At 33.5% G+C, this 12,406-nt stretch overlaps 1 protein-coding gene and 1 long non-coding RNA gene across 4 annotated transcripts in view; both read left to right on the top strand.

The window, feature by feature from the left end:
• LOC144360964 (uncharacterized) overlaps window positions 1-1,534 on the top strand; it is a 30,446-nt gene extending 28,912 nt beyond the window's left edge. For both annotated transcript variants that reach the window (XM_085496438.1, XM_085496437.1), the window contains one exon: window positions 32-1,534. In XM_085496438.1, the coding sequence (XP_085352564.1) occupies window positions 32-325 (294 nt within the window). In that variant the 3' untranslated portion in view covers window positions 326-1,534. The remainder of the gene's footprint in view (window positions 1-31) is intronic.
• A 687-nt stretch (window positions 1,535-2,221) lies between these two features.
• On the top strand, window positions 2,222-6,614 carry LOC146750898 (uncharacterized). 2 transcript variants are annotated; one of them, XR_014930079.1, is made up of 3 exons: window positions 2,289-2,565; window positions 3,059-3,213; window positions 5,082-6,614. It is a non-coding gene; the product is annotated as an uncharacterized LOC146750898 (long non-coding RNA). The 2 variants fall into 2 exon arrangements; XR_014930078.1 differs by having other exon boundaries at window positions 2,222-2,565; window positions 3,059-6,614.
• The last annotated feature ends 5,792 nt before the right edge of the window (window positions 6,615-12,406 follow it).

The raw sequence follows: 12,406 nt of genomic DNA, 5'->3' as shown, positions 1-12,406 counted from the left end.
GTATTACAACGCATTGTTTTTGTTTTTCCAGAGTTATGACAAACCCTCAACAGACTTACTACCGATTATACCAACTGATGACCTTAGCAGTTTACAGTTTTTGCTTGAATACGAAGGAGGGGGTAACTTCGCTATTCGTGACACTGATACATGGATGGACGACGACTTCACGACAAGATACTATTACATCAAAGTGAATGGTGATGGTAAAATTACAAGAGTAAAACGTAATCGTCACGTGGACAGAGATGAATATAGCAATCCTGGCATGCAATTCAGCCTGGTGCATCTTGGGAGTGACGATGATCTTATTGATGGGGAATAGTTCATTGAGGTTCAGCTGACGTGCTTCCATACACTGATAAAAGCAAATGTCTAATAACCATTAACTGTATGTTCAAAAAATGTATTGAATACGGTTGTTCGGGTTCGAGTAGCGTTACTATTCGCTGGTCACTCTTAAATACCCAGTGGCGAGTTATCTTTCATTATCTTTCAATTTATGACAACGACCATGATGGCATGTCCATTGACTTTATTGATAGTATACGATTTGAATCAACATCAAATTGCTGGCAGCAGTGAATAATTAGAAGATTCATGTTTGTTCTTTGATTTGATTTCTATTTTCAAGGAAAAGGTTTATTATGTTGATTATGTTGACCTTGGATTTATTGAGAAATATGTGATCTTTTGAAAAGTAAGGGAATATCGTGAAATTCTAATAGTGAAGGAAACAGACAAATTCTATAAAAAAATAGAATGATATGGTCTATGTACACTTAGTGTTTGTATCTCAAGTCAGTAACACTTCACTCAATCTCAGTCAGTTTCATTGAATTCTTCTGTATATTTAAATACGTCCAAGACAGAAAGTGAGTATCCCATAGTACATTCATGTGTTGTCATGGTGCGATAAATACTATTTAATGAACTCGTGGTTTTTATAGTAATATAACACTAGTATTATCATTATAAGTGAAATCTTTTTCATAGTCCCTACTGTGAGATAGTTTTCTACATGGGTAATCAATTGAAATATCGTACAATTTAAAATTAGCTAACTTTAGTTATACTCCGGTGTAATTCAGCATTTAATGTCAACAATTACGTTTTGGCAATTCAATCGTAAAATGTGTTCCGTTGTGTTTTGTTAATTTATCTTAAATAATATTGTATTTATCGTAGTGTTACAGTCTCCCAATAATAGCATGAATAATTAATTAGTTGAATTATTATAGCCATTAGTTTTAGTGGTATTTGGAGTATGTACTTATATATTTATTAAAGTATTATGTGAATGTCATTTCTATGAATTACACACATTGAACTATTATTGAATGTTATTGATGTCAAAATAATATTTTTTAAATATTTAATGAGTTATAATTCAATTGTTTATTTTATTTGAGATGTTTTTTAATGATGCTATTATTGTATCGCGGCAGTATTGATTGTAATTAGACTAGATGAAAGTAGGAGAGTTTTAAATATTTATATACACAATTGGTGAATAAATGTTTATTTTTTATAATTGACTGCAGTGAATTGCAATTGATAATTTAAATAAATAACCGAATATAGTGATAGAACCAACGTGACTGATTTGGTAAACAAATACACAACAGCCAAGAAACACAGGACAAAGCAGACTTTCTAATTCCCGTATAAGCCGATTGAATCTTCATAATTCAGACACAATTTCAAATGTGGCAATGTTACTGATGTCGATATGACCCCTAACTTGACCATTCAATGATGCAAATTTGGTGGCAAAATATACGAATTCAACGCGATACCACTGGACATTGGTCTTATAAAATAATTACGTAAGTGTAATTTTTTCATTACTAACTGGACATACATTTGAGCTAGTTTTAATGTACGTTTTTATTTCTCTATGACAAGCGAGAAAACTCAGACACGCTGTGCTACATATCATGCTGTTAAAATTCTACTTCGAGTGTCACCAGTCAGCCTGGCGGTGGTTTCTACTTCAAATTTAGGACAGTGACTGCAATCAACTATTGTAATATATTACATTGGCAGGATTGAGTACGAGAAACTAAAAATGATTAATGGTCACGTGCCGTGCCAATATAACTGAAGTGGAGACAACGTTGTATTTATGGCTAAAAACATTGAACATGTCTTTGAACAAAATCTCAAAATTCTCAGGAACGTGGCTCTAACATTATACATGGATTTGACAACATCAATCTGATTAAAATCTGATGTAGTGTACGGGCTTTAATTATTTTGGCTATAAACTTATTTTAATTTTATGTTTTATTACTTTTGTTATTAATGCCTTTTTATTTTATTATTTTACTTTGATTTTGATTTTGTGATTTTTTTAAAATTCCGCCCTACATACATCTGAGCCGATGCCTATGTAACGAGATTTCAACGAGACCCACTGTCGACGATTTTAGTCAACGAATCACAGACCTTCTTCTATAGCGCACATGATGACGTCACTGGGCAGAGTCAGGTGGCAAACACACTCAAACATAAAATGGCGGATTATACCGACGTTAGGACCGAGAAGAACACGGCTTTTCGGTAAGTTTATCATTGTCAAATGCAACGAAAGTCATTTTTTTATGTTTATATTGTGGCTCGAATGGTTCGAGTTTAGATCGTTACTTTGCGTAGTTATTCTGCGAGTGACGATTTTGTTTCCACCGGTTCGACCGAACACCGGTGTCTTTTTCCAGTCGCTTGCCCTGGAGACGGGTGATGTTTTGTTGACGATCGGGTCAAAACCGTCTACGGTATTGAAGCCGTAGCTGTAAATATTCATCAAAATGTATCAACATTTTGTACATTATACAATAACTCTTTATTAAAGTAATTGAGCTGATTTGGACTGGAATAAAATATTTTTTATTTGGAACACATCGCAATTGATCAGGAAATATTTTATTGCTCCAATTTTCTGCGTCGATGCCGTGGGCCGGTGACCGTTATACAATTTAAAATTTGCATTGTTTACTATAGCTGTTTACAGTGTTCTAATCATTACGATTTACTTATTTTTTTGCTTCCATTCTAGATAATTATGCTCAGTGTTTGATGTAAAATTGAAGCGATGACTGAATAAACGAACCTTGGCTGGCGTAGCTGCGGATCCGTAGCTCTATCTTGCGACTGACAACTGTTTTACCTTTTTCTTTATTACTTGGACGTCTTCTTTTCAAATTTTGTATTGTAAGTCGAATATAGAGCTACGGGATCTGTCCCATCCGAACTCGGGAAACTGTGTGTTCGTGAAGCACCATATCCAAACAATCGCTGTTATTGTCGAGAATGGTGACATAGCTCACCTTTATTGTCGTTTGGTCTTTTGTATAATAATTAGAAAACACAACGAGTCAAGTTTTATGTTGTAATAACCATTTGTATCGAAGAATTCAGTCGTTTTGCGACAAAAACGTCGTTTTCTCGACCTTCTTCGCCGCCATTGATATCCCAGAATGCTTTACGCCAATAGAACGAAATCTCGTTTGGGGATCACGTGATCAACTTTGACTGAAAAGAATATCGCCGTGAATTTTTTTAATCGTTAAAGAAAATTAATAAATTAAACAAAATTGTATAGTAACTATTTTTATTATGGAATTAATATATTTCTTTAATTATTTTAAAAAAAATAATAATGGTTATTTCCCTTGGAATTTATTTAAGACTTTTACATGTTTTAAAACCTCACAGAAATATTTCTTAATTCACATATCACTTCTTTACCGACTAACTCATTCACTTGCTGGCTCACTTTATTAATTGTTCTAAATAATGTTTTGTCATTTATATATATTTTTTTTCAATTTTATATATTTTATAATACAGAAATTCATCCTGAAATTTGACCGATTCATTTTTAAATTTTAGTGGCTATTTTGGATTACGTTGTGTCAATGAACTGCAATAACAAACACCTAAATTAAAGGAACAGTTACATGAAAAATATTTATTCTGGAGATATTAACCATATCAGTATAGAACTTGTAACTATGTGAAGATAAAATAGCAATGCTGTAGTATACATATTTTCATGGCCTCAGTACATGAGCGGAGTGTTCAAACTAAGCAATAGTATGTAACATTTATATTATGCATATTAGATTGAATGTACCAAGCTTTAAATTAGCATATGATTTTCCACCACATTTCCTCTATTAGAAGCACACCTTCAAAAAGAAAAACATGTAAACCAATTAAACCATTTATTTGTATTGTAATGACAAAATATACTGTTTTATTGTAAAAGTTTGGAACATCCATGGATGTGCTTCTAATATAGGAAACACAGTACATATACTGGTACTTGTATTTCAAAGTGGGATATAGATCAACAAAAATAAGAATGCAACTAATTTCCTGAAAATTATTTTTTCTATTTCAGAGTTAAATAAATACATGTATTGACAATCAATCAACAGATGTATTTAACAATGTGGACAATTCAAATCAGTCTAAAATGCAAAAAAAGTACAAGTTACAGAAAAATGTTTCTTACCAAGACTGTTCGCTACAGTATACAATGTAGTCATGTTGTTTAATAAATTTTAATATTAGCACTGGAGAATATAATAGTAATACACAAGTTCTTACAGTTATCAACATTGTACCAGTACTCTGCTGATACAGGGATGTGTTATTGCTGATTTTTTAAAATAAATTACCTAAGTGTATCTTTATTTAACATATACCTTCATTTCATTCATACACTGGCAGTGAGGTCACTTAATTTAAAGATTGTTACACTTTGAACAAAAGCATATACATGTGTATTTCCTTCTGAGACTCTTGCCTTTAATTTTTGTCTGGCTCCAAAGTGCATTGTGGGTAGTTTACATGTAAAAAATCTCCTTTTTAAATACCTTGACAACAGGGATTCTGATAGAGAACTAATGTTATTTGCCTTGTAGCACAGAATGAAAACTTTAATTTGATACAACATAACCACAAAACACTTCCATACAAATTCTTTGACAAAATTCAATGTACCATAATCTATTTGTTAACAGGTGCTATGTTCCTCAACATTACGTAATACAATATTCTTTTCTTTTCAGAATCAACATTCTCATTTTATGAAAGAAAACAGTGATTCATATGATACTAATATGCATAATACCCAGAATGCACCAATTGATCAGACAGGGAAGAAAGTGAAAGAGATAGACCTAAATAAGAACATTACATAAATTTGGAGCTTTTGTCCAGAGTGGGACCATAAGGTGGTAAAGCCATCTAACATCTAACAATTGTGACAATGTCTCTTTCTAAGCAATAAAGATGTGACCATGAAATGACCTTGAAGATTTGTATGTGGGGGGGGGGATCTTTGTAAATCTCGACTCGAACTTGAACATTTTTGGAAAACGTATAGGCCCATGCAGTTAAGTTTTCAAGACAATGTACATTCAAAAGGTACGTACAATGTTCTATAATGTATGGGAAAATAAATAAGTCAAAAAAAATAACTTGCACAAAAAGATATCTTTGAGAGAGAGGACCTTTTCATATCATGTGTCTGAATCTCAAAGCAATCTGGCTGAAGGTTTCATAGAAGAATTAAAAATATGTAAAAATGAGTAAAATACACCAACAAATTCACTAAAAATAGACCCTTGCATATGATGTCATTGGATTACAAATTTTGCCAATTTTCAAAGCAATGAAACATATAGTTCATAAAAAAATAATAAATTTTCGACCAAGAATCACAAAAATATTCACCAATAATAGAGGATTCAATATTTTGTCATGAATAATAAACAAACTTGCCAAGTATGGGGATGTTCGACTTATGGCTGTGTTTCACATATACGCCTGTGTGTGTCCAATATATGGGAGTACTTTTGCAGTCGAGCCTTTAATTTGGTTGGTTTTTTTATTAGGATCTCATGCCTTAATCCTTTGAATCCAGTATGATATCTTTGCCCAACTTTATCAAATAAATGATCTGCCTTGTATTCCTTAACAAATTTGTCTATGTCCTTCTTATAGGATCCTTTTGATGTCTTTGATGTATTTGCAAACTTGTCAATAATATCTGCAGCAAAGATCTTATCAAGGTCCTTTCCAACATTTCCAACAATTTGGCTGCATCTAGCAATTTGTAGATCTGTGTACTGCCCATGGCTGTTTTTAAGATTCTCTAAATTGTATGAAAGAAGATGAAATAAATTAGTTTGGTTATTGTATTATCATGCTAGCCTGAGGTTTGAGAACATGGGATTAGGCAAAAGGAAACATGGAGAAATTAATATTTTTAATTTAAGAAACTTTTCTATTCCATATCAGCTAGGTTTCCATTAATATTTTGTAATAAGAAAACATTTTTCTTTATCGTAGCAATAAATATTATATTCTCATGTATGACAATATAAAGGATTATAGATACAATTTTAGGCATCATGCAACTTGCAAAACAGCTTGAGTGGAATACCCATGAGTAATACTCAAGGTACACAAATGTAGGTTTGACTGCATTAGGGTAGACCATTGGAAACTTTGGGAGCAGATCTACAGAGTATCTGTATGAACATCCATGCAGTTGTAATTCAAATAAATTGTAATGAATGATATACAATGCAAGATTACTTTTGCTTACTTTTGAATTCATTATTTAAGAATTCGTTGATGAGGTCCAGTGCAAGGTTGTGCCCTTTCCCTCCTACCATATTTGCCGTGCTGTTCCAGATCATATCTGCAGCTACACGTTTGGTTACAAACCCTGAAGCACCTGTAAAATATTAGTTTACATTCTTAAAGTTTTAAGTTTTATCAGCTAGCAATGGTCAAAAGTTAAAACTGGTATGAGGTTATAATTCATTGGTCCATAATTTCCCAGTAAATGACCACTGCAAAAAGCAATTTAGGGGTAGATCATTACATACTCAGGGGGGGGGGGTCTTTGGCAGGAGAATAGAGAAAACAACTGATGCAAAGAAATTTTATGAAATATAATTTCTGCATGAAACAACCCGAGCAAAAAAAATACCTGCTGAGGTACTCGCACCACCCACCCATCTACTTACAAGATATCAATCTGTGACCAAGTATCAAGTACTTGTTGTGGTTTTGTTTCCAAAAATCTAACATGTTGATTTTCCAGTTACTAAGCATTCCATCACCATCATTTTCCCTTTCACAATCTTTGTTGACCATGTGGTATAAACCACGCCACGTGACAGCACTACTGTATTCATTTATTGAATCAACATTTGGATCATGGACCCGTTCACATTCAGCGCAGCAATACCAGGCTTCATCTGTAATGAACAACTAGCTATTGTCAATTGCCTAGTCCTATTCTATTTTGGTAGAATATGTTGTAAATAGATGTAATTCCTCAAACATGTTAACAAATTGAAGGCTAATATTGAAAACTGGGTTAATATTTTTCCCTAAAATTTTGTTGTAATTATTACCTGGCAGTTCAGTTAAACCTCTACATTGTAGATGGAACCATTCTCCATTTTGACACATGGCTCCATTCTCACAACCAATCCACGTATCTTCTACATTTCTTTTACAGCAGAATATTGACCACTGCTTACAATTATCATCACACCACCAATCTTGTTTGGCATCCTGCTCATCCACTCCCATGCATTCAAAGTGATACCAGTGTTTGCCACTACAATTTATACCTGCTGAACATTCTATCCAGTTACCATTCAGCCCTCCTTAAAAAGACAAATCATTTATTTAACTTGTTTTGATCATAACTTTTATCCAGGACAATGCATAAATAATTTGCAATAAATAAAAGCTATGTGTTTAACATGGAATATTGCAAGGTACCTGCAGAAAAACTGTACAAATTACGGACTACCTGGCTGGAATTGTTTATACTGGTATATGCTGAATCACATAACATCATATGACACTTCTAACTTCTAAATATGAGTGAATATACTGTTAATAAATTAAGTTGATGAGTTTGGCCACCAAACTTAACATTATGCTGTTGAGTGTACAACTACATAATGTACTCACCTTCCCCATTACAAATACAATAATCTTCTTCATCCTCATCTTCTACTGTCACATCATCACCATCACCATCACCTATCACCTCTGATATGTCATCTTTGCTCACATGTGGCCATATATGAAGGACAACATCTGATGCTATTTTATCTATGTATGTTTTCTTCATCTCTCTGTTGGGGTCCTTAGGATGATCATTAGGAATTTCATCCAGTGACTTTATATTTAGAAATTTCAAAGCCAACAAACATACCATTCCCTCTGTATAAAAGTCAAGGAAATCAGTTACGTGGTTTACACAATCCATGACATTCTTCTTTACCTGTCGATGACCAAACAGGCTCTTCACATTAAATAAAGTTCCCCTTTCATCTATATTTGGTGCATAAAAGTAGTCACTCATAGTATCCTGTATGTGTAGCAATCAGACAAAATCAGGCAATTAATTAATTGATAAATGTGTATAACTTTTGAGCTGCAGTTGGATGTTATGTAAAGGTAGATTTGGGATGGGATGGATATAGGTCAGATCAATAGTAGAATCTGTACTCAGTCAGTGGAAAGAAGAATGGATGGATGATGATGAAAGATGCATGGTCAGATGCATGCTAGTGTAGATGGATATTAATGTAAATTTGGGTTCTTGGGAGTAAAGAAGGTGACAATTTGAAATCATGGGTAGGGTGGGGGTGGGGCTGGCACAATAAGCACTTCTAAAAAACAAAAATGGTACAGCAAGGTAATCTTCCAGCCAACCCTTCCCCAAGGATGGTCAGGAGGTGATTTTACATGGGATACATGAATGCATGATCCCATTTATCATGTTTCAAAATAAAATAGTTGTATACTTACTTGCAGTAAAATACACCGCTTGTGAAACTCTTGTGCTCGTGGTTCTTGACCTGTGAATCTGTTTGTCACATCACTACTTGTCGACATTGCAACCTTACATTCAACCATTCGCTCTACAGATAGTTGATCTCCGTGCACTAGTGTTACATGTGGCTTGTTATTTACTACAGGAACATATACAGACAGCTTCTTCATTATTTCAATCACACCTCTCCCTGATGCAGGATTTTCTGGAATAACGCCCAAATTAACCTATAAAAATAACTTTCACAATTAAACGAGAATATGTTCCAGCATTGGTGGATTTAAGAGATAAGAGAAGCAGCAATAGTACCCCAATCACCACAATAGTATGCAATAACAAATGTTGAACTTCAATCCACTTGTTGTCTCCGGTCACAATTGCCAAAAATTATTAAGTCATTATACTACCCCCTGATGGCCTCACCTGCCTTTATATTTATTTTAAATGACCGTGAAAACTTTATTGATCCAATAGATATACCCTGCCATAAAATAGATTGTTTACTTTATTAGAACAATGGGTTCTCACAATAAATGAGTAACTTTATTAATCTAGTAGTACTGGTCCTAATTAAAAGAAATATACTAATGAAAGCACAATGGCTGGAGTACAAGACAAACAGAATTTAAATTTTTTTACTTATTGAAAATTATCCAAAAGTGTCAGTAACAAATATTTTCCAGAAAGAAAAAAAGATTTCCACAAAAACCACTGATCACATCCATGCACCTCAACCAAATCCAACAAATGACTTTAAGATGTAAAATATTTAGCAACAGAGCAGCAAAAAATAGGTTCCACTTTTAAATCTGAACTGCATGTGTATGTGCTTTAGCACTTACATTTGCTCATATTATGTATACTCACAATATTGCTTTTCATCTTGGAAGCATCACTATATCTGTGGGAAATGTGTTGACTGACAACATCACTGAAATCATGGAGACATTGTAAGTGCTTAACTATAATTCTCTCCACCATGGATTTCATTCTGTTTTTCAAAAATTCCCAATCATTGTCATTTGGCAGATATGTCCTCAGGGGTATATCCTTTGCATCTTTAACAGTATCGTCATCTAAATCTCGAAAATTAATTCTGTTTTCCACACCATAAGCCAGGGCTCATATCATCATCTTATTAGCTTTTGACTGAGACTGATGCCTCACTTCACTGAGCTTTTGCACGTTATCCCAACACAATGAAAACCCAGGATCTGTGGGAATACAATGATCAATATATCCACACCTTTATAATCATACAAATGAGATTAATATAATTAAAGTTTTGTGTTTGAGTTAACTGTAGTCTCCAAAGATGTCATGAAATATTTGTATTAATTTAATAGTTACATTTTGAAAACCTCACTGGACTAGAAGATTTATAATTTTTTCCATTTAAGATAACGAAACAGAAAAGGTATTTTACGCAGGCGATTTTAATTAAAGCATGGATTACAATTATTATAAGCACGGTATTATAAGAAAACTTACGCTTGCTCTCTTGAATGGATGCATCAATATCATCTCCATGATCACCAATATCATCATCCGTATAATGTAACATTTCAGGGTTTAGTTCCCTAACACCAGAAATGACACTGCTACTGTCAGAGTCAGTTCTTTCAATTTCATCACTGGTCTCAATAGAATCATCACTTGTACTCTGATCTAGATCTGATGGTGAATCATCAGAGTCACTGGAAAATATATCAGTGTTTGGAGAAGCCACATCTCTAAGAGGTTCGACAGCAGTTCCAGAAGTATAACCATCCTATTGTAAGTTAGTAACAATAATGCTGGTCAAAGCCCACTATACCGTACTACACATTTAAATTGTAAGTATAGGTTTAGGGATGACATACATGCTTTAATTATGACCATTCCCTTGAGCTCTAAGCACTCATACATGCATATATTGCTTTGTGCCAATCACAGAAAACAAGAAGCCTGCCACCAATCCACCCACACTTCCATTGTCTGTTCTTATATATATCTATCCATATGGCTAAATAACCTAGCACTAAAGGACATCCAAATATTGCACAGAAGATTATGGTTTAACCTTTCAACTTATAAAAATAAACAATAGTATACCATAAATCACAACAAATCCATTGGGTAGCTTTGCACCAGACAAACATATTTAAGTCACCAGGTCTGAATAATTCACCAACACTACATGTTTGGAGCATCTTGAACCACTTACGTATAAGTGGTGGCACCATGAGGTATCCAGAATGGTTATCAACATACCCTGCCAGCAAGATACACTTGTTAAGATAAACAAATGTTTATTACCTCTACTTTATGTTTCCAATCAATAATCTTAGTGTCAAATTCTTTTCTCAGCTTGTCTATGACCATTCTTGTTCCCTTCACACCTAAACATATACCAACTTTATTATACCAAGTAAGCAACTGAAATGTAAACCAAATATAACATATTAGTTGTCACTGCTTTGTTTGCTTAATTTTAAAACCATGACTCATTAAAGTGGCACAGAATGTATCCTGCTAAATAATTTACCTTCTGGCTACACCCACTTCTATACATCTGTATTGAGTTTATACTTTGCAGATATTTGAAGCGACTTCTTTTGCGCAAATGCAAGATATTTCCCATGATGTATCCCAGTCCAGGAGTTAAAGGTCCAAGTTTGCCATCCTTTTCACTGCCATATTGATAAAAAAGTTAAAGCATTACAGATACAGTACTTTTTGAATCATTGTTGCACTTTTACATACTATTACCAATTTTATTTCCTCTATTAGAAGCACACCTCCAATAAAAGCACATGTAACCCCAAAATAATATTTATTTCTGTTACAAACACATTTTTTCAAATTACATATAATCACATGCACTTCTAATAGAGGAAATATGGCATAATTTATTATACTGTATCATATAGCAGGAAATTAACAGAGATGCAATAGGAAAATATCAATGAGAAATTGACTTACAGTAGCACAAATTAATACATGTACTATGAAATATTTTATATAGAATTACTGAATCCCTTAAGAAAACAAAATTTAAAGTATGGGTATTTACATTGCTAATTTGTCAGTTGTTCTTGAGCTTGTTAAACTGGATTCCAACACTGTATGCAGCATTGGAAGGTTTTCTTTGGTCTCATCTAGTATAGATCCCCATTTAAAGGCACTAATACTTTCACATGATATTGCCGGTGATGATTTGGTGGATTTCTTCAAATAGGATGCCATCTGTTTTCTACATTCAGAGATAACAACTGCTAAAAACTCCTTTTTAGCATTCTGGCTATGCTGAACAAGAATTCTGAATGTGGTACCATATTTGTAATTTGCTAATGCTTTTATGGCCATGGAGATAAAGCCATCATGCACAGGAACCTGCAAATAAATTTACATAAAGGTTAACCTTTCACTGCCATTGTCAACTTTTGTCACTTTTCACGAAATAGATTTGTATAAAATCTACCTAATTTCTCACAAATTTGTATGTATACTTGTATACAACAAACAATTCCAATTTTT

This window comes from Saccoglossus kowalevskii, chromosome 1 (assembly GCF_978046115.1).
Source record: "Saccoglossus kowalevskii chromosome 1, keSacKowa6.1, whole genome shotgun sequence".
NCBI classification, from domain to species: domain Eukaryota; kingdom Metazoa; phylum Hemichordata; class Enteropneusta; family Harrimaniidae; genus Saccoglossus; species Saccoglossus kowalevskii.
The sequence above is the reverse complement of the archived record's forward strand: the minus strand, read 5'-3'. Positions and strand labels throughout refer to the sequence as shown.